We start from the raw sequence: 25,258 nt of genomic DNA on the forward strand, positions 1-25,258 counted from the left end.
GCAAGGTACTTCCGGAAGGAGGCCGTGATCTCTTGTCCGTCAACAATGGTGAGACCAAACCATTTTTTAATGAGCACTAGTTTGCATGAGCACTTTATTTGGTTTGTTTGTGATATTTGTCCTTTTAATAATTGATTAAAGATTATGTTTTAATATTTGGGGACCCCTCCAAGCTGTATTTGTTAGTTAACCCCTTTCATTAAAATAATCTCTGGAGGCAGATTCTCAGGGAGACCTATGTCCGGCCCATACTGTTACGGATCTGCAACACAGGACTAATGTAGAGGGGAAAAACTGACCCTGCACTATGACTAGGCTGAAACGCTACGATGGAGTGGGCGACTCATTCCTTTGCGAATAGACCCACCGACGATCCTAGGTTAATCTTAAGCGAAGACCTATAGATAAGGGGAAGGGGTTCCCTAAAAGAACTAAGGACTGGGTGCAAAAACAGGTCACCTCCTAATAGAATACAAAGAGAAGGCTGCAGAATCCAACAGAAAACAGAAACTAAGACTAGCAGAACCAGAGGTACCAGCACTGCACAAATAAAGGTACCGTCACACATAACGATATCGTTAACGATATCGTTGCTTTTTGTGACGTAGCAACGATATCGTTAAGGAAATCGTTATGTGTGACAGCGACCAACGATCAGGCCCCTGCTGGGAGATCGTTGGTCGCTGAGGAAAGTCCAGAACTTTATTTCGTCGCTGGACTTCCCGCAGACATCGCTGGATCGGCGTGTGTGACACCGATCCAGCGATGTCTTCACTGGTAACCAGGGTAAACATCGGGTTACTAAGCGCAGGGCCGCGCTTAGTAACCCGATGTTTACCCTGGTTACCAGCGTAAACGTTAAAAAAACAAACACTACGTACTTACCTTCAGCTGTCTGTCCCCGGCGCTCTGCTTCTCTGCACTCCTCCTGCATCCTGTGTCAGCTCCGGCCAGCCGGAAAGCACAGCGGTGACGTCACCGCTCTGCTTTCCGGCTGACCGGCGCTGACAGTGCAGAGGAAAGCAGAGCGCCGGAGGACAGACAGCTGAAGGTAAGTATGTAGTGTTTGTTTTTTTAACGTTTACGCTGGTAACCAGGGTAAATATCGGGTTACTAAGCATGGCCCTGCGCTTAGTAACCCGATGTTTACCCTGGTTACCGGGGACCTCGGGATCGTTGGTCGCTGGAGAGCTGTGTGACAGCTCTCCAGCGACCAAACAGCGACACTGCAGCGATCGACATCGTTGTCGGTATCGCTGCAGCGTCGCTTAGTGTGACGGTACCTTAACACACACACAGAAGACAAAGCAAAGCACCAAGATAGAGCTCAAGCAGATTAACACTGTTGTCCAGCAAGGACTGGGAGGCAGGTGCTGGTTAATAAAGAGTGAAACAAACACCTGACCCAAGACAAACCCAGCACCAGAGAAAAAAGACCAGCAGCCAGAACTCCACAAGAACATGGCGGATAGTCACAAACTAAACAGATTCTAACACATAAATCTTACCAGCTCATTTACATATAAGAAAAACGTTGATTTCTCTGGAATAAACCTGATTGCAGATATCAAGGTATCATTTTATTAAGCTTCCTATGACCTGCATGCAAATATAGACAGCTCAGGGGGGGTCAATGCTACTGACAGATTCCCTTTAACCCCTTTCTGACCTCGGACGGGATAGTACGTCCGAGGTCAGATCCCCTGCTTTGATGCGGTCTCCGGCGGTGAGCCCGCATCAAAGCCGGGACATGTCAGCCGTTTTGAACAGCTGACATGTGCCCGCAATAGGCGCGAGCAGAATCGCGATCTGCCCGCGCCTATTAACTAGTTAAATGCCGCTGTCAAACGCAGACAGCGGCATTTAACTACCGCTTCCGGCCGGGCGGCCAGAAATGACGTCATCGCCGACCCCCGTCACATGATCGGGGGTCGGCGATGCTTTAGAATTGTAACCATAGAGGTCCTTGAGACCTCTATGGTTACTGATCGCCGGTAGCTGTGAGCGCCACCCTGCGCTCACAGCACACCTGCATTTTCAGCTACATAGCAGCGAACAGCAGATCGCTGCAATGTAGCAGAGGCGATCGTGCTGTGCCTGCTTCTAGCCTCCCATGGAGGCTATTGAAGCATGGCAAAAGTAAAAAAAAAAGTTTAAAAATAATGTGAAAAAAATAAAAAAATAATATAAAAAGTTTAAATCACCCCCCTTTCGCCTCAATCAAAATAAATCAATAATAAAAAAATAAAAAAAATCAAATCTACGCATATTTGGTATCGCCGCGCTCAGAATCGCCTGATCTATCAACAAAAAAAAGCATTAACCTGATCGCTAAACAGCGTAGCGAGAAAAAAATTAGAAACGCCAGAATTACGTTTTTTTGGTCGCCGCGACATTGCATTAAAATGCAATAACGGGCGATCAAAAGAACGTATCTGCACCAAAATGCTATCATTAAAAACGTCATCTCGGCACGCAAAAAATAAGCCCTCAACCAACCCCAGATCATGAAAAATGGAGACGCTACGGGTATCGGAAAATGGCGCAATTTATTTATTTTTTTTTCTTTAAGCAAAGTTTGGAATTTTTTTCACCACTTAGGTAAAAAATAACCTAGTCATGTTAGATGTCTATGAACTCGTACTGACCTGGAGAATCGTAATGGCAGGTCAGTTTTAGCATTTAGTGAACCTAGCAAAAAAGCCAAACAAAAAACAAGTGTGGGATTGCACTTTTTTTGCAATTTCACAGCACTTGGAATTTTTTTCCCGTTTTCTAGTACATGACATGCTAAAACCAATGATGTTGTTCAAAAGTACAACTCGTCCCGCAAAAAATATGCCCTGGCATGGCCAAATTGACGGAAAAATAAAAAAGTTATGGCTCTGGGAGGAGTGAAAAACGAACACAGAAAAACAAAAAATCCCAAGGTCATGAAGGGGTTAATATATTCTTCGTTTTTAAGTCTCCATAGCGGACTTCAACCTTTAGATTGTTTGATTGCTTGTTCAATTTACTGTATTGCGGTATATAGCAAAAATCCCAAGAGAACCAGCATAGAAGGTCCCAGACTACTATGGCAGCCCATCAGCACTCACGATACTGGGGGCGAATGGGTGTGTGAACAGACGCCCAGGCAATATTGCTGCACTTAAGGAGGTGTCCAGGACTGGGGGGCATGTCTGCAGTTATTTTACGTGATTGCAGACTTGTGAGTTCTCACAGCGTACATGCTGTCAGAATTCACTGGTACAGATAGTCACATGCAGACTAGACGTGTATGGTCTTGCTCAATGCCATTGATGCTGGAGAATTCTCACAGCGCACAGTGCGTGCTGTGAGGATTCACAAGTCTGCAGCCACATGGTCAAGCCTGGACAACTCCTTTATACAACCCCCGGCAAAAATTATGGAATCACCGGCCTTGGAGGATGTTTATTCAGTTGTTCAATTTTGTATAAGAAAAAAAAAAAAAGCAGAACACAGACATGGCACAAAACTAAAGTCATTTCAAATGGCAACTTTATGGCTTGAAGAAACACAAAGAAATCAAGAATAAAAAATGTCGTAGTCAGTAATGGTTACTTTTTTTTTTAACCAAGCATAGGGTACAAATTATGGAGTCACTCAATTATGAGGGAACAAATTATGGAATCACCCTGTAAATGTTAATTCCCCAAACTAACACCTGCATCAAATTAGATCTGCTTGTTAGTCTGCATCTAAAAAGGAGTGATCACACCTTGGAGAGCTGTTGCACCAAGTGGACAGACATGAATCATGGCTGAAACACGAGAGATGTCAATTAAAACAAAGGAGAAAATTATCAAACTCTTAAAAGAGGGTAAATCATCACCCAATGTTGCAAAAGATGTTGGTTGTTCACAGCTGTGTCTAAAATCTGGACCAAATACAAACATGGGAAGGTTGTTAAAGGCAAACATACTGGTAAACCAAGGAAGACATCAAAGCGTCAAGACCGAAAACTTAAAAGCATTATGTCTCCAAAACAGGAAATGCACAACAAAACAAATGAGGAACAAATGGGTGGAAACTGGAGTCATCATCTGTGACTGAACTGTAAGAAACTGCCTAAAGGAAATGGGATTTACATACAGAAAAGCTAAACGAAAGCCATCATTAACACCTAAACAGAAAAAAACAAGGTTACAATGGGCTAAGGAAAAGCAATCGTGGGCTGTGGATGACTGGATGAAAGTCATATTCAGTGATGAATCGCGAATCTGCATTGGGCAAGGTGATGATGCTGGAACTTTTGTTTGGTGCCGTTCCAATGAGATTTATAAAGATGACCGCCTGAAGAGAACATGCAAATTTCCACAGTAATTGATGATATGGGGCTGCATGTCAGGTAAAGGCACTGGGGAGATGGCTGTCATTACATCTTCAATAAATGCACAGGTTTATGTTGACATTTTGGACACTTTTCTTATCCCATCAATTGAAAGGATGTTTGTGGATGATGAAATCATTTTTCAAGATGATAATGCATCCTGCCATAGAGCAAAAACTGAAAACATTCCTTGAAAAAAAACATAAGGTCAATGTCATGGCCTGCAAATAGTCCGGATCTCAATCCAATTGAAAATCTTTGGTGGAAGTTGAAGAAAATGGTCCATGACAAGAATCCAACCTGCAAAGCTGATCTGGCAACAGCAATCACAGAAAGTTGGAGCCAGATTGATGAAGAGTCCTGTGTGACACTCATTAAGGCTACGTTCACATTTGCGCCGCTCCCGGCTGCGTCGGGCGCAGCCGCGGCGACACACGCGCCATGCGCCCCTATATTTAACATGAGGGCGCAAGGACATGCGTTGCATTCGCGTTTTGCGATGCATGCGTCGCTGCAGCGCATGCGTCAGGGCGCAGGGAACGCTGCATGACAGTCCAGGCCTCAGAGACTGGAAGCTGTAATAAAAGCCAGAGGTGGTGCAACAAAATGCTAGTGATTCGTTGGAGTGTTTTTTTGTTTGTTTTTAATGATTCCATAATTTTTTCCTAATTGTGTGACTTCATAATTTTTACCCTATGCTTTGTTAAAAAAGTAACCATTACAGACTACCACATTTTTTATTCTTGATTTCTTTTAGTGTTCCTTCAAGCCAGAAAGTTGCCATTTGAAATGACTTTAGTTTTGTGCCATGTCTGTGATCTGCTTTTTTTTTATACAAATTTAAACAACGGAATGATCATCCTCCAAGGCCGGTGATTCCATAATTTTTGCCAGGGGTTGTACACTGCTGTTGGTAATATGCCAGTGATCTGAGCTAGTTCTGGTTGCTGACGTTAGCGACAGATTTCGGCACCTGCGATGTGCGGAGTGGGCTTAACTCGAGCCCGTTCTACAAACCTGCACTCAGAACAGGACATAACAATATGGCACATGTCGGGAAGGAGTTAAATTCTGGACCTTTTTGTAAAATTATTTTAAAGCTTTTTTTTCTTTTTTTACAAGTCCTACAAATATACAGTACCTACAACATGCTGCACAAAGGGAAAACAAAAAAACAACACAAGAACCCTGGCCTCATAGATCAATACTCTTTGTGTCTGCAATCTTCTATATTTCACTAACTTCGAGCACCAGCATTCTTAAAAAATACATACATTAAAAAAAAAATCTGCTGATAATATAAAAACACAGCATAACGCCATGTGTGAATGGAGTCGTACGCCGTCTAATGCCCGGCACTAGTAAATGGAGCAAACAGAGGACAGCAATCATTTGAAGGCAGCCGCCTGCCACCCTTCCCCCACGTCACCCTGCAAGGCTTACATTTATTAAAGCTGATTAGACCCAAGGCTTTGCCAGCTGCTTTTTATATCTTCCTCTGTCCTGATCACCTCTATATCAATATTCACTAATGATCCAAACTTTTATGCCTGGAATATATTTAAAAAGAAAAAAAAAAAAAAGTAGCCTAAACAAAAGTTGGCATTGAAAGACTAAACTAAAGACATCTGACATTCGCCTTCGGTAATTCCTCCATTGTCCGGACGGCTCCTTCATACCTTACATGGCAATGTATTACACACATATCCGAAGTATTATAAATCTGGGAGAAAAAAGCATTTATCTGTGCTTCCTTATATAGCACCGCACCATGGGGAGGTAATCTTACCAAAAAAATAGACTGCAAATCGGATTGTCATCCTAACCATACATGACCCACAGTCAGAGTATGATGCACCTTTTCAAATCCCCTAGAAAGCACTCACTATCCTTAATAATTATGTTGAAAACCTTTGTACAATCATAATTTCCTTTTTCCATTTTATTAGAAAGTGCAAGGAGTTTATTTATCGCACAAAGGATGGAGGATGGCAGCGGTCACAATCATCAACAATGTATTATCTGTAGTGATGAGCACAAGTGCTCGAGTTTGCACCGGGTATCGCGGGTGCTCAATGGAGATGCTCGCGTCCCCGCACCCACATGTTTCACATCTTTTAGACAGCCACAAAACATGTGGGGATTGCTTGTGTATGTCATGCTTTATGGCTAACAACCGCAGAACATGTGGCCACGGTGACCCGAATAGGTCTCTCGAGCACCTGCAATATTCGGTGCATACCCGGGCACCCTAGGCAAACACGAGTAACAAGCATTTGCGCTCATCAATAATTATTTATGGCACCACTATTCCCTCATCACTCTTCTGTACAGTGGGGGAGACAAATCCCTCCATAAAGGCATCATAGGTAGTAGGGGTTATTATTATAGCGCCATTTATTCCATGGCACTTTACATGCGAGGAGGGGTATACATTAATAAAAACAAGTACAATAAGCACGACTGGTACAGAAGAGAGGACCCTGCCTGCGAGGGCTCACAATCTACAACGGATGGGTGAAAATACAGTAGGTGAGGGCAGAGCTGATTGTGCAGTGGTTTGGTCGATTGGTAGTTACTGCAGGGCAGGTTGTAGGCTTGTCGGAAGAGGTAGGTCTTCAGGTTCTTTTGAAGGTTTCCATGGTAGGCGAGAGTCTGATATGTTGGGGTAGAGAGTTCCAGAGTAGGGGGGATGCACGAGAGAAATCTTGTATGCGATTGTGGGAAGAGGAGATAAGAGGGGAATAGAGAAGGAGATCTTGTGAGGATCGGAGGTTGCGTGTAGGTAAGTACCAGGAGACGAGGTCACAGATGTATGGAGGAGACAGGTTGTGGATGGCTTTGTACATCATGGTTAGGGTTTTGAACTGGAGTCTTTGGGTAATGGGAAGCCAGTGCAGGGATTGACAGAGGGAAGAGGTGGATTAGTCGGGCAGCAGAGATTAGAATAGCTTGGAGGGGTTTGACAGTGTTAGAGGGGAGGCCACAGAGCAGGAGGTTGCAGTAGTGAAGGCGGGAGATGATGAGGGCATGGACTAGGGTTTTTGAAGATTCTTGGTTTAGGAATGTACGGATCCAAGAAATATTTTTGAGTGGAAGTCGGCAGGAAGTGGAAAGGGCTTGGATATGTGGTTTGAACGAGAGATCAGTGTCAAGGATTACCCCGAGGCAGCGAGCTTGTGAGACTGGGGAGAGTAAGCAGCAAAGTCCAAACTTTAGAAGGTGCCAGGTTCATGAGCACATTTAACGATTCATATACAGACCACAATGCCCGAACTGACTGTGAATTTCCCAACCCGAACTTGTGTGTCTGAGGTGGTAAGCTTGGGTTGGGAGACATCAGGCCAGGCTTATATATAGGCTATGAAATAAGCTTGTATGAACCCAGCCAAAAGTGCAGTCCTCTGGTGGACAGGGTCCATTTGTCTCTCCCTTTTGTTCCACAGGAACATCCCAAGTTATGCTAAAGGTGTCTGATCCAATCAAACATATGGATTCCAACCGTAATCAGTCCATTTCAAAGGTGGAGTGGAGTTGTTTTTTTAACAACGGACTGTTGTCCGATATGTTCTAATGGATCATACTGGATATGTGAACATAGCATTTGATGCATGGGGGCCTTCTGAATCTCTGACAAGTCAGGTTTTGGACTGACGATCCTTTTGTTCTCCAGAAGATAAGCCACAGTCAGCGGCTGCCTCATGGAGAACACAGGAGAACTCGCCCTAGCCAAGCATTTCTTGTGCATGGGGAACACAACAGAGAAAGATGTTGCCCAAATGATAAGCTGGAAAGCTATCTATTGTGTATAGGGAAGCTTAAGGTGCCATCAAAGATCTTGCTGATTATGAAGGGATTTGCCAACATGGTCTGGCACGGAGCCCTTCCCCAACGACTACAAGGATTTCAAAGACTGGATCTTCTGCCATCCAATCCTTTGTTTCCTATACATATAAACAGCTCCAGGGGTCTGATAAGTACACAGTTTGTGGTCTTTTTACAGTTAATGATTGGTTTGGGATCTAGCTTTCCTAGGAAGGCTCATTTCCCATTAATCGGCAGGTCTACAGAGGATACGAATCACCTAACAAACAAGCGAAATGCTCATTTGTTGGCTTGCTTAAAGCAATCATTCTGGGCAGCACATTGTCCTTTTCTAAACAGAACAAGTGCTGCCCAGAACAATTGTGCTAAGGGGGTTCTCTAGGCCTATTATATATATTTTTACCATGGGCCTAAAGGTACCGTCACACTTAGCGACGCTGCAGCGATACCGACAACGATCCGGATCGCTGCAGCGTCGCTGTTTGGTCGCTGGAGAGCTGTCACACAGACAGCTCTCCAGCGACCAACGATCCCGAGGTCCCCGGTAACCAGGGTAAACATCGGGTAACTAAGCGCAGGGCCGGGCTTAGTAACCCGATGTTTACCCTGGTTACCAGCGTAAAAAAACAAACAGTACATACTTACATTCAGCTGTCTGTCCCTTGCCGTCTGGTTCCTGCACTGACTGCTGGCCGTAAAGTGAAAGTGAAAGCACAGCACAGCGGTGAGTCACACAGCGGTGACTCACCGCTGTGGCTGTGCTCTGCTTTCACTTTATGGCCAGCAGTCAGTGCAGGAACCAGACGGCAAGGGACAGACAGCTGAATGTAAGTATGTACTATTTGTTTTTTTACGCTGGTAACCAGGGTAAACATCGGGTTACTAAGCGCGGCCCTGCGCTTAGTTACCCGATGTTTACCCTGGTTACCAGTGAAGACATCGCTGAATCGGTGTCACACACGCCGATTCAGCGATGTCTACGGGGAGTCCAGCGACGAAATAAAGTTCTGGACTTTCTTCCCCGACCAGCGATCTCCCAGCAGGGGCCTGATCGCTGCTGCCTGTCACACTGGACGATATCGCTAGCGAGGACGCTGCAACGTCACGGATCGCTAGCGATATCGTCTAGTGTGACAGTACCTTAAGGGTACCGTCACACTAAGCGACGCTGCAGCGATACCGACAACGATGACAATCGCTGCAGCGTCTCTGTTTGGTCGCTGGAGAGCTGTCACACAGACCGCTCTCCAGCGACCAACGATCCCGAGGTCCCCGGTAACCAGGGTAAACATCGGGTTACTAAGTGCAGGGCCGCGCTTAGTAACCCGATGTTTACCATGGTTACCAGCGTAAACGTTAAAAAAACAAACACTACATACTTACCTTCAGCTGTCTGTCCTCCGGCGCTGTGCTTTCCTCTGCACTGTCAGCGCCGGTCAGCCGGAAAGCAGAGCGGTGACGTCACCGCTGTGCTTTCCGGCTGGCCGGCGCTGACACAGGATGCAGGAGGAGTGCAGAGAAGCACAGCGCCGGGGACAAACAGCGGAATGTAAGTATGTAGTGTTTGTTTTTTTAACGTTTACGCTGGTAACCAGGGTAAACATCGGGTTACTAAGCGCGGCCCTGCGCTTAGTAACCCGATGTTTACCCTGGTTACCAGTGAAGACATCGCTGGATCGGCGCCACACACGCCGATCCAGCGATGTCAGCGGGAGATCCAGCGACGAAATAAAGTGCTGGACTTTCCTCAGCGACCAACGATCTCCCAGCAGGGGCCTGATCGTTGGTCGCTGTCACACAACGATTTCCTTAACGATATCGTTGCTACGTCACAAAAAGCAACGATATCGTTAACGAAATCGTTATGTGTGACGGTACCTTAAAACTAACAGGCAGGTAGTTGCTAACAGAGGTAATTAACTGCCTGTTCTTATCAGCGCCGACTCACAACAGTTACTGACCGCTCCTGCTGGCAATTCAGCTGCTCCACGTCAACAGAGCAGCTCTTCCTCTTCCGGTTTGCTCTGTCGACAGGGCGCGACTGCCGACATGGCGCGACTGATGACATCATGCTGATGGATATTCGGCTCCCTGCAATTAGGCAGTGGGGAGGCAGTGGTCAATCAGCACGACATCGACAGTCACGCCCCGTGAACAGAGCAGCGGAGAAGCCACTGCTCTATTAAGATGACGTCCGTGGAAGCCACCGAATCGCTGGCAGGAATGGTCTGTGACCACTCTGTGCCGGAAGACATCAGAGCCAGGCACAATAGGCAGGTAGTTAGTTAGTAACTACCTGCCTGTTTGTTCATGTAATTTAAAAAAGAAAAAATGTACGGTACATAGCCCTGGATATCCCCTTTGATGGAAGTGTGGTCAGCCTGTCTAAATAGGCTATTAAAGGACCAACTTGCATGCAGCACAATTATCAGTTGTCATGTAACCGATTTTCCATCTTGAAGACTTGGGAAGACAACCTTCTGCATATATGGCCCGTGTGCACATACCCTAAAGGTGGATGAGCCTTTACAGTAGCTCCATAGGGCTGTAATTTCATGCCATACATTTTTCTATCTAGAATATCGTTGGACGGAGCCTTTATGGCAGCTAGACGGCTTGGTGCCAGTGTGCAGGAGCCTTTAGGGTAATAACCAGCTGCCTGCAGAGTCACTTCGCAGCTGGAGGTAATAAAAAATGGCTTCAGTGTCATCTCCTTAGTCTAGAACCAGTGAGATGATAGGAGGGTTCAAGAATCATGATCATCTATGAAGAAGGCAAATAGGAAAATGCTTTCTTTGTTTATTACACCTTCTCACAATGGTCTTCCAAATCTGGTCCCCTGAAATGGTGGAACCAGAGGCCTAAACCTTTATCATCACAACCCCTGTAGGTAAAATACTGATTAACAAAAAACAATAATAATTTTGGAGCTCTTTTAAATCAGACACCAGTGGTGCACAATTTGCACCTTTCCAGCTAATGGATAATTTCCAGGGAATAATGTAAATTGTTTACAAATACATATAAATATTTTTTATTTCTCTTTCCCCCCCCCCTTCTCCAGTATTTAAAGGGCCATTATTACCATATTATGACGTGCAGCTCATGATCCCACCCAGCTTGAGAATTGGACCGTGGATGGAGAGGAGGTTGAGCATATGTGTCTCTCCCTCCATTCACTTCTATGGGAGTTTCGAAAGTGGTGGAGACGGGGAACGTTGGCTCTGTTGAACCACTTTAATGTTGAGTTGCAGAAAATGGAGAACTTCTTGACGTATAACTCAAATGGATGCCAGTGTATGGGGAAAAAAAAAGTGACGTTTCCCCATGTTAAAATGTGCACTGCAAAGTATACATCTGTTTGCACAACGGAGGCTACATGATACCATGGGATGTGTTTAATATGTGCGTCTGGGACTTTCCTGATGCCAGGATAAAAAAATAAAAAAAAGCCTGCCATGTGGCAGGGTGTCACACCTTCAGTATAGAATCTGTACTGGAAATTTGCTGCAATAGATTAATAGTGAAGAGAATTTTAAATAATCCCATTAACTGGCAGATTTTTAAGTCTACGGGATGTCCTGGTCCCGTGTGTCCACAATGCGCCGCATATTTTTACTGTCTAATGTAAAAGGTGAAAACCTCATGCAAGGGTTAATTCACACAACTATTGGAACACAGATGTAGCTTTTTCTTCTTTACATTTTTAGGGCAAAAAACAAACAAACTGCTTTTTACAGTATGAAGGATTCTAACATTCACATGTTGCATTTTTAGGAGCAGCATGTAAATTATTTCAGTTATTTTCCTATTAAGATCAATGAAGATGAACAGTAAAAAACCGCATGTAAAACATATTTCACTATAGAATTGCCAGAGGATTTTTCTGGGAATCGCGTTTTTCAGCAAATAAAAAATACCTGTAACGTAATGCTGCATGTGAACTTTCCCTAAAGCTATGTTGAAGCGTTGCGTTTTTTTGTATGCGTTTTTTTCCTACAGGCAAAACCTGCACTCTTGGCAGTAAAGGCGCAACGTCAAAAAAGCAGGTATATGCGGATTTTTTTTGTGGATTTTTACTGTGTTTTTGTCAGGATACATTTGTTTCCTATGAACCCTGATAAAGTTTAGTGCATAAATAAAATAACATGATTCAACTTCATCAAGTTCTGGCACCAAAAACGGCGCGAAACCCGATAGCTGCGTTTTTTTGCAGCACCCATTCCTTTCAACGGGTGAAAAACGCAATAAAAATGCTGAAAGTAGTGCAAAAACCAAGCTTATTGACAAAACAGTCAGGAAAAAAAAAACAACAAGCCGTGTGCATGAGATTTCTGAAATCTCAGACTTTGCTGGTACTGTAAAACGTAGCTGAAAATTGGCATTAAAAAAAATGCTGCAAAAACGCAACGTGTGAACATAGCCTAATGCGGTTTTATTTTTATGGCTGCATATTCCAGCTGGATCTCCGCTGCAGATTGACAATTACTGACTCGTAGATGGGGGGGAATGGCGGCCATAATTCGGATGATAACATACGGTGGTGTGAATTTGAGGCTGAGAATTTCCCATAGGAGACAACACAGATACTCGGTTGTTTTCTAGTTTGTTACAATTCAACATGTTGCAAAATTGCGGCGAATGTTGTAATATTAAAGGAAACTTGTGTGAGGTCGGAGGGGATCGACCTTCCAATATCGAAGAGTTCTCTATCTGGAGGAAATCATTCGCCCCTCAAATCAGCGACATCTCGAGTCGGTGAGTCCTTGACGCGTCCTTTCTACCCCAGTTATTGGGAAAGCTGGATGACCACCACTACGGCGGGTACTACAACTCCCAGCGGAGTGGCCATCCAGCTTTCCTGACCTCCCAAAAGAAAGAAAACTGGGACATGTGAGAGGGGCGATGTATCACTGGAGAAGGAGCGGCGACCCCGGGACCTGGCGACTGACAACCCTTGCTGGTGCTGGGATGGCAGCCATATTGGTTGTCACCCATCTTTCCAAGAAACAGGAAGAGCAATGAAACTAACAAGGACTGATGGCAAGTTAATATTAGAGGAGAACACAGAACTTCAGCTGTTCTGGGGGGTGTGAGGGGAGTCATGGGGGGGACAGACAGGTATGGAGGCTGCAGGGCTTCCCCAGCAGCGGGGTGTACTCACTTCTTGCTGCAGTCCAGCAGGACGCCGGTATAGCGCCGCTCCCCGAGGCTCAGGGTCACCACCAGCGTGTCATCCACTATCTGCTCCAGCAGGACCGGTACCAGGGAGCCGACCCGCAGCTCCTGCCCGTCCTCGGCCTCCATGCTCACTCCGGCTTCCGGCTGCCAGCTCTGGCCGAGGGCCTACAGTGTGCACAGCGCCCCCAGTGTGCACAGCGCCCCCTGCTCCTGCCGCCTGACCTCCGGCTACAGCACCGCGGCCGCCTCCTCCCCCTGCTCCGGCGCCGCTCTGGGACCGTGATGACGACACAACCGGGCTCCCACGCCCCCTCCACTCATCCGACCGGGCTTCCTTCCCACTGGCTTTTGTGACGTCACGCCGGGAGAGCAGGCTTTGTGACGTCACAGCGGGGAATCCTCTGTTATATGATACATTGTTACATCAGTCATTACTCTTTACTGAGAGGATTCTAGGAACCAACAGCAGATAGATCAGTTCCCTGATATCTGTACAGTCAGGACAAAATGTTCTTCTATCATCTATCTATCTACTATCTATCTATTATCTATATCTATTATCTATCAATGATCTATCAATTGTCTATCATCTATCTATTATCTATATATCTATTATCTATCAATCTATTATCTATCAATTGTCTATCATCTATCTATTATCTATATATCTATTATCTATCTATTGTCTATCAATCTATTATCTAACTATCAATTATCTATCTATTATCTATCAATCTATTATCTAACTATCAATTATCTATCTATTATCTATTTATTATTATTATTATTATTATTTATTGTTATAGCGCCATTTATTCCATGGCGCTTTACATGTAAGGAGGGGTATACTGTTGTGAGTTCTGTTTTTGGGCTCCCTCTGGTGGTTACTGATGGTACTGGGTGACTTGTGTTCTCTGCGGTCTCTGGTGTCCACCTGTTCCATCAGGTTATGGGTGTTTCCTATTTAACCTGGCTTTTTGGTCATTTCCTCGCCGGCTATCAACGTAATCAGCGTGTCTTTTTTCCTCTGCTCCCTGCGTCTGTTATCTTCTGGACAAGCTAAGTTTTGATTTTCCTGTTCTACGTTTTGCTTACTTTTTGTCTTAGTCCAGCTTGCAGATATGTGATTCCTTGCTGCTGGTTGCTCTAGTGGGCTGAAATTACTCCTCATGTTCCATGAGTTGGCACATGAGTTCAAGTAATTTCAGGATGGTTTTTTGAAGGGTTTTTCTCTGACCGCGCAGTTCACTTTTGTATCCTCTGCTATCTAGCTTTAGCGGGCCTCATTTTTGCTGATTCTGTTTTCATAACTACGTATGTGCTTTCCTCTCATTTCACCGTTATTACATGTGGGGGGCTGCTATTTCTGTGGGGTGTTTCTCTGGAGGCAAGTGAGGTCTGTGTTTCTTCTTATAGGGGAAGTTAATCCTTCGGCTGGCGCGAGACGTCTAGGAATCATCGTAGGCACGTTCCCCGGCTATTGCTAGTTGTGTGTTTAGGTTCAGGATCGCGGTCAGCTCAGGTTCCATCACCCTAGAGCTTGTTTTGTTTTTGTGCTTGTCCTTTTGTGTTCCCCTACCATTGGGATCATGACAGTATAGCCGGCCTAAAAAAAAAAATTGGTCATCGTTTTGGCTGAAGTAGGAGGAAAAGTAGTCTGAGGATATTTTTTTTTTTCCCTCCTCAGTGTTTGCTGCCTAGCCTTAATTGCAGCTTGACTGCTTCTTTCCTCCTCTTAATCCTTGAATGGCTCTGACTTCAGCTGTTTATCATGGACGTCCAGAGTTTGGCTTCCAGCCTGAATAATCTTGCTGCTAAGGTTCAAAATATACAAGATTTTGTTGTACATACGCCTATGTCTGAACCTAGAATTCCTGTCCCAGAGTTTTTTTCTGGAGATAGATCTAGTTTTCTGAATTTTAGGAATAATTGCAAGTTGTTTCTTTCCTTGAAATCTCGCTCCTCTGGAGACCCTGCTCAGCAGGTCAAGATTGTTATATCTCTCCTGCGGGGTGATCCTCAGAATTGGGCATTTGCATTGGCACCAGGGGATCCTGCGTTGCTCAATGTGGATGCGTTTTTTCTGGCATTGGGTTTGCTCTATGAGGAACCTAACCTAGAGATTCAGGCTGAAAAAGCTTTATTGGCTCTCTCTCAGGGGCAAGATGAAGCAGAAATATATTGTCAGAAATTTCAGAAATGGTCGGTGCTTACTCAGTGGAATGAGTGCGCTCTGGCTGCAAAATTCAGAGATGGTCTTTCTGAGGCCATTAAAGATGTTATGGTGGGGTTCCCGGCGCCTACAGGTCTGAATGAGTCCATGACTATGGCTATTCAGATTGATCGGCGTTTACGGGAGCGCAAACCTGTGCACCATTTGGCGGTGTCTTCTGAACAGGCACCTGAGATAATGCAATGTGATAGAATTCAGTCCAGAAGTGAACGGCAAAATTATAGGCGGAAAAATGGATTGTGTTTTTATTGTGGTGATTCAGCTCATGTTATATCAGCATGCTCTAAACGCACAAAAAAGGTTGATAAGTCTGTTGCCATTGGTACTTTACAGTCTAAGTTCATTCTGTCTGTGACGCTGATTTGTTCATTATCATCCATTTCCGTCGATGCCTATGTGGATTCAGGCGCTGCCCTGAGTCTTATGGATTGGTCATTTGCCAATCGCTGTGGGTTTAGTCTGGAACCTCTGGAAGTTCCTATTCCTTTGAAAGGAATTGACTCTACACCTTTGGCTATGAATAAACCTCAGTACTGGACACAAGTGACCATGCGTATGACTCCCGTTCATCAGGAGGTGATTCGCTTCCTGGTACTGTATAATTTACATGATGTCTTAGTGCTTGGTCTGCCATGGTTACAAACTCATAACCCAGTCCTGGACTGGAAAACAATGTCTGTGTTAAGCTGGGGATGTCAGGGGGTTCATGATGATGCATCTCCGTTTTCTATCGCTTCATCTACTCCTTCTGAGGTTCCGGTATTTTTGTCTGATTATCGGGAGGTTTTTGAGGAGCCTAAGCTCAGTTCGCTTCCTCCTCACAGGGATTGCGATTGTGCTATAGATTTGATTCCTGGCAGTAAATTCCCTAAAGGTCGTTTGTTCAATCTGTCAGTGCCAGAGCATACTGCTATGCGGAATTATGTTAAGGAGTCCTTGGAAAAGGGACATATCCGTCCATCTTCGTCCCCTTTGGGAGCAGATTTTTTTTTGTGGCTAAAAAAGATGGTTCCTTGAGGCCTTGCATAGATTATCGTCTTTTGAATAAAATTACAGTCAAATATCAGTATCCTTTGCCATTGTTGACTGATTTGTTCGCTCGCATTAAGGGGGCTAAATGGTTCACTAAGATTGATCTTAGGGGTGCGTATAATCTTGTGCGGATAAGGCAGGGTGATGAGTGGAAAACCGCATTTAATACGCCTGAGGGCCATTTCGAGTATTTGGTGATGCCTTTTGGACTTTCTAATGCTCCTTCTGTCTTCCAGTCTTTTATGCACGATATTTTCCGTGAATATCTGGATACATTTATTATCGTGTATTTGGATGATGTTTTGGTTTTTTCTGATGACTGGGAGTCTCATGTTCAGCAGGTCAGGAGGAAGGTGTTTCAGGTCCTGCGGGCCAATTCTTTGTTTGTAAAGGGTTCTAAATGTCTCTTTGGAGTCCAGAAGATTTCTTTTTTGGGGTATATTTTTTCCCCTTCTACTATTGAGATGGATCCCGTCAAGGTTCAGGCTATTTGTGACTGGACGCAGCCTACATCTCTTAAGAGTCTACAGAAGTTCTTGGGCTTTGCTAATTTTTATCGTCGCTTCATAACTAATTTTTCTATTGTTGTTAAGCCTTTGACGGATTTGACTAAAAAGGGTGCTGATGTTACTGATTGGTCTCCTGCGGCTGTGGAGGCCTTTCAGGAACTTAAGCGCCGGTTTTCTTCTGCTCCTGTGTTGCGTCAGCCAGATACGTCGCTTCCTTTTCAGGTTGAGGTTGATGCTTCCGAGATCGGAGCGGGGCGGTTTTGTCACAGAGAAGCTCCGATGGCTCAGTGATGAAGCCATGTGCGTTCTTTTCTAGAAAATTTTCGCCCGCTGAACGGAATTATGATGTTGGTAATCGGGAGCTTTTGGCCATGAAGTGGGCATTTGAGGAGTGGCGTCATTGGCTTGAGGGTGCTAGACATCGTGTGGTGGTCTTGACTGATCACAAAAATCTGATGTACCTTGAGTCTGCCAAGCGTCTGAATCCTAGACAGGCTCGTTGGTCACTGTTTTTCTCCCGTTTCAATTTTGTGGTTTCATACCTGCCAGGTTCAAAGAATGTGAAGGCGGATGCTCTTTCTAGGAGTTTTGTGCCTGACTCCCCTGGAAATTCTGAGCCCACTGGTATCCTTAGGGATGGGGTGATTTTGTCGGCTGTCTCCCCAGACTTGCGACGTGCTTTGCAGGAGTTTCAGGCGGATAAACCTGATCGTTGTCCGCCGGAAAGACTGTTTGTTCCGGATAATTGGACCAGTAGAGTCATCTCCGAGGTCCATTCTTCTGTGTTGGCAGGTCATCCTGGAATATTTGGTACTAGAGACTTGGTGGCCAGGTCTTTTTGGTGGCCTTCCTTGTCGAGGGATGTGCGTTCTTTCGTGCAGTCTTGTGGAGTTTGCGCTCGGGCTAAGCCTTGCTGTTCTCGGGCCAGTGGATTGTTGTCACCTTTGCCTATCCCGAAGAGGCCTTGGACGCACATTTCCATGGACTTTATTTCGGATCTCCCTGTCTCTCAAAAAATGTCCGTCATATGGGTTGTGTGTGACCGCTTTTCTAAGATGGTTCATCTGGTACCCTTGCCTAAGTAACCTTCCTCCTCTGAGTTGGTCCCTCTGTTTTTTCAAAACGTGGTCCGTTTGCATGGCATTCCGGAAAACATCGTTTCTGACAGGGGATCCCAGTTTGTGTCTAGATTTTGGCGGACGTTCTGTGCTAAGATGGGCATTGATTTGTCCTTTTCGTCTGCATTCCATCCCCAGATGAATGGCCAGACGGAACGAACTAATCAGACTTTAGAAACTTATTTAAGGTGTTTTGTTTCTGCTGATCAGGATGACTGGGTTTCCTTTTTGCCGCTTGCCGAGTTTGCCCTTAATAATCGGGCTAGTTCTGCTACCTTGGTTTCTCCTTTCTTTTGTAATTCGGGGTTTCATCCTCGTTTTTCCTCTGGTCAGGTGGAGCCTTCTGATTGTCCTGGAGTGGACATGGTGGTGGATAGGTTGCATCGGATTTGGAGTCATGTGGTGGACAATTTGAAGTTGTCCCAGGAGAGGGCTCAGCAGTTTGCTAATCGCCGTCGCCGCGTGGGTCCTCGACTTTTTGTTGGGGACTTGGTGTGGTTGTCTTCTCGTTTTGTTCCTATGAAGGTCTCTTCTCCTAAGTTCAAGCCTCGGTTCATCGGTCCCTATAAGATCTTGGAAATTCTTAACCCTGTGTCGTTTCGTTTGGATCTCCCGGCTTCGTTTGCTATTCATAATGTGTTCCATCGGTCGTTGTTGCGGAAGTATGAGGTACCTGTCGTTCCTTCGCTTGAGCCTCCTGCTCCGGTGCTGGTGGAGGGTGAATTGGAGTATGTTGTGCAGAGGCGTAGCTAGAGCTTTTGCCGCCCGGGGCTGATCCCGAGTTTGGCGCCCCCCCCCAGCTCAATACACACAAAGGTTACCAAAAATGGTTTTCCTGTTTTGTAGAACTTAAACTGGGCCTAATGGTGTCACCCCCACATGCCACACCTGTGACTTAATACCACCACACCATGACCAGGCCACATAGTGACCGAATAATACTACATACAAGGGACAAATACCACCGCACCATTTCCAGACCACATATTACCACCACATAGTGACTGAATACTACAATACTGATCAGTAATAAAAAAAAAACCACAATACTATCACCATAAGTGCCAGTATTCACAGGAGATCTGTACTTAGTATGCAGTGTCTGTGTAGAGGTAATACAGAGATCACTGGTGACATTATACACAGGACCTCTATATAGTATACAGTGTATAGTGTCAGTGTATAGGTAACACTGACTCACCAGTGACGTCTCTAGGTGAAGTCCTTCATCTTTCATCCAGCACAGACCGCCATCATTCCTTCCAGCCAGGACTCGTTTCTGCAGGAAATAACACAGTTATCTCGAGCTCCGCTTGCAGAACACATTACTTAATTTTTCACAACTTCTACATTACACCACATGAAGAAAAAAAGGTGATATAGTGTCACTCTGCACAGTAACAGGACCGCCCCCCCATTTAAAACAGTATACTCAAAAAATAAAATAAATACATCACTGCAGTAACAATATCCCTTAATTATCCCCTATGGTAATAATATTCCCCACCCTGGCCCCGTTTATCTCATTCCTGGCTCCAGCCATATGTTGTCGTATCCTGCCCTCATGAGTATCCATTCTACCCCATATGATCTCCCCATCCTGCCCCACCAGCCTCCATCGTATCCGTCCTGCCCCATGATCCAATCCTGCCCCGTGTCTCCAATCATGCCCCGTATCTACATTCTGCCCATGCCTCAAGTCCTGCCCCCAGTGTGTCCAGCATATTACCCCCATGTTGTCCAGCAATCTGCCCCAGTGTGTCCAGCATATTACCCCCATGTTGTCCAGCAATCTGCCCCAGTGTGTCCAGCATATTACCCCCAGTGTGTCCAGCAATCTGCCCCAGTATGTCCAGCATATTACCCCCAGTGTGTCCAGCAATCTGCCCTCAGTGTGTCCAGCAATCTGCCCCAGTGTCCAGCCTTTCCCCAGTGTGTCCAGCAGTCTGCCCCAGTGTGTCCAGCATATTACCCCCAGTGTCCAGCATTGCCCCAGTGTGTCCAGTATATTACCCCCAGTGTGTCCAGCAATCTGCCCCAGTGTCCAGCATTGCCCCAGTGTGTCCAGAAGTCTGCCCCAGGGTCTCCAGCATTGCCTCAATGTGTCCAGAAATCTGCCCCAGGGTCTCCAGTATTGCCCCAGTGTGTCCAGCAATCTGCCCCAGGGTCTCCAGTATTGCCCCAGTGTGTCCAGCAATCTGCCCCATGGTCTTCTGTATTGCCCCAGTGTGTCCAGCATTCTGCCCCATGGTCTCCAGTATTGCCCCGGTGTGTCCAGCAATCTGCCCCATGGTCTCCAGTATTGCCCCAGTATGTCCAGAAGTCTGCCCCAGGGTCTCCAGCATTGCCTCAATGTGTCCTGAAATCTGCCCCATGGTCTCCAGTATTCAGTGTGTCCAGCATTCTGCCCCATAGTCTCCTGTACTGCCCCAGTGTGTCCAGCATTCTGCCCCATGGTCTCCAGTATTGCCCCAGTGTGTCCAGCAATCTGCCTCATGGTCTCCTGTATTGCCCCAGTGTGTCCAGCATTCTGCCCCATGGTCTCCAGTATTGCCCCGGTGTGTCCAGCAATCTGCCCCATGGTCTCCAGTATTGCCCCAGTATGTCCAGCATTCTGCCCCATGGTCTCCAGTATTGCCCCAGTGTGTCCAGCATTCTGCCCCATGGTCTCCAGTATTGCCCCAGTGTGTCCAGCATTCTGCCCCATGGTCTCCAGTATTGCCCCAGTGTGTCCAGCATTCTGCCCCATGGTCTCCAGTATTGCCCCAGTGTGTCCAGCAATCTGCCCCATAGTCTCCTGTATTGCCCCAGTGTGTCCAGCAATCTGCCCCATGGTCTCCTGTATTGCCCCAGTGTGTCCAGCAATCTGCCCCATGGTCTCCTGTATTGCCCCAGTGTGTCCAGCAATCTGCCCCATAGTCTCCTGTATTGCCCCAGTGTGTCCAGCAATCTGCCCCATGGTCTCCTGTATTGCCCCAGTGTGTCCAGCATTCTGCTCCATGGTCTCCAGTACTGCCCCAGTGTGTCCAGCAATCTGCCCCATGGTCTCCAGCATTGCCCCAGTGTGTCCAGCAATCTGCCCCATGGTCTCCTGTATTGCCCCAGTGTGTCCAGCATTCTGCCCCATGGTCTCCAGTACTGCCCCAGTGTGTCCAGCAATCTGCCCCATGGTCTCCAGCATTGCCCCAGCCCCAGACAGTCAGACATAAAGAAAAAAAAAAAAAAAGTAAAATCCTCACCTCTCCCGTTCCCAGCGCAGGTCCGGTGCAGTCAGCGTCTCTCCGGCTCTGCGACGCTCAGGACAGAGAGGCAGAGCGGCGCGCACAGTAGTGACGTCATCGCGCCCTCTGCTCTGAGACGTCGCAGAGTCAGAGGACGCTGAAGCCGCAGGAACCAGGAGAGGTGAGTATTAGAGCGGGGGGCGGGACCCGGGGGTGGGGGGAGCTGGCCCTGGTCGTGGCGGCGGACGGCGCCGCCCGAAGATTTAAAGGGGCGTCTTTTTTTTTTTTTTTTTTATCTTCTTCTCCTGCAGCGCCGGCCGCCCCCAGCATTGTGCCGCCCGGGGCGGACCGCCCCCCCCGCACCCCCCTTCCTACGCCACTGATGTTGTGGAGAAGATCTTGGATTCTCGTGTTTCCAGACGGAAACTCCAGTATTTCGTCAAGTGGAAGGGTTATGGTCAGGAGGATAATTCTTGGGTGATTGCCTCTGATGTTCATGCTGCCGATTTGGTCCGTGCTTTTCATAGGGCTCATCCTGGTCGCCCTGGTGGTTCTCGTGAGGGTTCGGTGACCCCTCCTCAAGGGGGGGTACTGTTGTGAGTTCTGTTTTTGGGCTCCCTCTGGTGGTTACTGATGGTACTGGGTGACTTGTGTTCTCTGCGGTCTCTGGTGTCCACCTGTTCCATCAGGTTATGGGTGTTTCCTATTTAACCTGGCTTTTTGGTCATTTCCTCGCCGGCTATCAATGTAATCAGCGTGTCTTTTTTCCTCTGCTCCCTGCGTCTGTTATCTTCTGGACAAGCTAAGTTTTGATTTTCCTGTTCTACGTTTTGCTTACTTTTTGTCTTAGTCCAGCTTGCAGATATGTGATTCCTTGCTGCTGGTTGCTCTAGTGGGCTGAAATTACTCCTCATGTTCCATGAGTTGGCACATGAGTTCAAGCAATTTAAGGATGGTTTTTTGAAGGGTTTTTCGCTGACCGCGCAGTTCACTTTTGTATCCTCTGCTATCTAGCTTTAGCGGGCCTCATTTTTGCTGATTCTGTTTTCATAACTACGTATGTGCTTTCCTCTCATTTCACCGTTATTACATGTGGGGGGCTGCTATTTCTGTGGGGTGTTTCTCTGGAGGCAAGTGAGGTCTGTGTTTCTTCTTATAGGGGAAGTTAATCCTTCGGCTGGCGCGAGACGTCTAGGAATCATCGTAGGCACGTTCCCCGGCTATTGCTAGTTGTGTGTTTAGGTTCAGGATCGCGGTCAGCTCAGGTTCCATCACCCTAGAGCTTGTTTTGTTTTTGTGCTTGTCCTTTTGTGATCCCCTGCCATTGGGATCATGACAGTATACATAATAAAAACAAGTACAATAATCTTAAACAATACAAGTCATAACTGGTACAGGAGGAGTGAGGACCCTGCCCGCGAAGGCTCACAATCTACAAGGGATGGGTGAGGATACAGTAGGTGAGGGTAGAGATGGTTGTGCAGCGGTTTGGTCTATCGGTGGTTACTGCAGGTTGTAGGCTTGTCGGAAGAGGTGCGTCTTCAGGTTCTTTTTGAAGGTTTCGATGGTAGGCGAGAGTCTGATATGTTGTGGTAGAGGGTTCCAGAGTAGGGGTGATGCGCGAGAGAGATCTTGTATGCGATTGTGGGAAGAGGAGATAAGAGGGGAGTAGAGTAGGAGATCTTGTGAGGATCGGAGGTTGCGTGTAGGTAAGTACCGGGAGACGAGGTCACAGATGTATGGAGGACACAGGTTGTGGATGGCTTTGTACGTCATGGTTAGGGTTTTGTAGTGGAGTCTCTGGGCAATGGGGAGCCAGTGAAGGGATTGACAGAGGGGAGAGGCCGGGGAATAGCGGGGGGACAGGTGGATTAGTCGGGCAGCAGAGTTTAGAATAGATTGGAGGGGTGCGAGAGTGTTAGAGGGGAGGCCACAGAGCAGGAGGTTACAGTAGTCAAGGCGAGAGATGATGAGGGCATGGACTAGGGTTTTTGCAGATTCTTGGTTGAGGAATGTACGGATTCGTGAAATATTTTTGAGTTGAAAGTGGCAGGAAGTGGAAAGGGCTTTTTATATGTGGTTTGAAGGAGAGATCAGCGTCAAGGATTACCCCGAGGCAGCGAGCTTGTGGGACTGGGGAGAGTGGGCAGCCATTTACTGTAATGGATAGGTTCGTTGGGGGGGTTTATTATATATCTATCTATTGTCTATCAATCTATTATCTAACTATCAATTATCTATTATCTATATCTATCATCTATATGCATCATTTATATCTATTATCTATCTATTATCTATCTATCTTATAATTATCTATTATCTAGCTATCTATCATCTATATCTATTATCTAGGCTGCATAGGCAGCATCAATAGTAAAAAGTTGGTCACACAGGAATAGCAGCGTTAATAGCAGCGTTAACGGACTGCGTTACACCGCGGCATAACGCTGTGTAATGCAGCCATTAACCCTGTGTGAGCGCTGACTGGAGGGGAGTATGGAGGGGACACTGACGGAGAATAGGAAGGGGCGAATTCGCGGCCGGACTGTGCCCGGCGCTGATTGGTCATGGGATTTCCGTTACAGACAGACAGACAGAAGTACCCTTTAGACGATTATATATATAGATGAGCCCCATATATTGCTCCATACAGTATACTGAGCCCATATATTGTTTTATATAGTATAATAAGCCCCATATATTGCTCCATATAGTATACTGAGCCCATATATAACTCTATATAGTATAATGAGCCCCATATAGTGCTCCATACAGTATACTGAGCCCATATAGTGCTCTATATAGTAAGATGAGCCCCATATATTGCTCCATACAGTGTTCTGAGCCCATATATTGCTCTATATAGTATAATGAGCCCCATATATTGGTCCATAAAGTATACTGAGACCATATATTGCTCTATATAGTAAGATGAGCCCCATATATTGCTCCATACAGTGTTCTGAGCCCATATATTGCTCTATATAGTATAATGAGCCCCATATATTGCTCCATACAGTGTTCTGAGCCCATATATTGCTCTATATAGTATAATGAGCCCCATATATTGGTCCATACAGTATACTGAGACCATATATTGCTCTATATAGTATAATGGGCCCCATATATTGCTCCATATATTGCTAGAGCAGGAAACTAAACAGACACTCTGACGCTGGTATTGGCAGTGTCAGACAGAAGAGCCGTGCTCGCTCCTCGGTGGCCTTTACAAACTTGAAGGCCCTGTGTGCCCTTTCTTGCTTGCACACATTGACAAGGGCCGCAGCAGCGCTCACGCATGCGTTAACAAGGGCCGCAGCCACATGCACGCACTGACAAGTGCCGCGGCGGCCCTTTCAGCTCGTGCAAGCAACTGATCACGCGCACACAGGACCTTAAGGAACACATTTTAAAGGTCTGGCTGCCCACTTGGCATCTGCCTGCCTTAGTAAGGTTACCAATCCTGGCCTGTTATTTACACATCGTTTTCAAATGAAATATCCGTCAAAACACACACACACACACACACACTATATATATATATATATATATATATATATATATATACAGTGGGGCAAAAAAGTATTTAGTCAGTCAGCAATAGTGCAAGTTCCACCACTTAAAAAGATGAGAGGCGTCTGTAATTTACATCATAGGTAGACCTCAACTATGGGAGACAAACTGAGAAAAAAAAATCCAGAAAATCACATTGTCTGTTTTTCTATCATTTTATTTGCATATTATGGTGGAAAATAAGTATTTGGTCAGAAACAAAATTTCATCTC

The 25,258-nt window shown here is 46.0% G+C and overlaps 1 protein-coding gene across 1 annotated transcript in view; it reads right to left on the minus strand.

Moving 5' to 3' along the window:
* The window catches only part of PWWP2B (PWWP domain containing 2B), a 52,666-nt gene extending 39,033 nt beyond the window's left edge, over positions 1–13,633 (minus strand). The window contains exon 1 of the mRNA XM_069753890.1: positions 13,344–13,633. Coding sequence (XP_069609991.1) covers positions 13,344–13,486 — 143 coding nt within the window. The 5' untranslated portion in view covers positions 13,487–13,633. The remainder of the gene's footprint in view (positions 1–13,343) is intronic.
* Between the last annotated feature and the right edge of the window lie 11,625 nt (positions 13,634–25,258).

This window comes from Ranitomeya imitator, chromosome 2 (assembly GCF_032444005.1).
Source record: "Ranitomeya imitator isolate aRanImi1 chromosome 2, aRanImi1.pri, whole genome shotgun sequence".
Classification (NCBI taxonomy): Eukaryota; Metazoa; Chordata; class Amphibia; order Anura; family Dendrobatidae; genus Ranitomeya; species Ranitomeya imitator.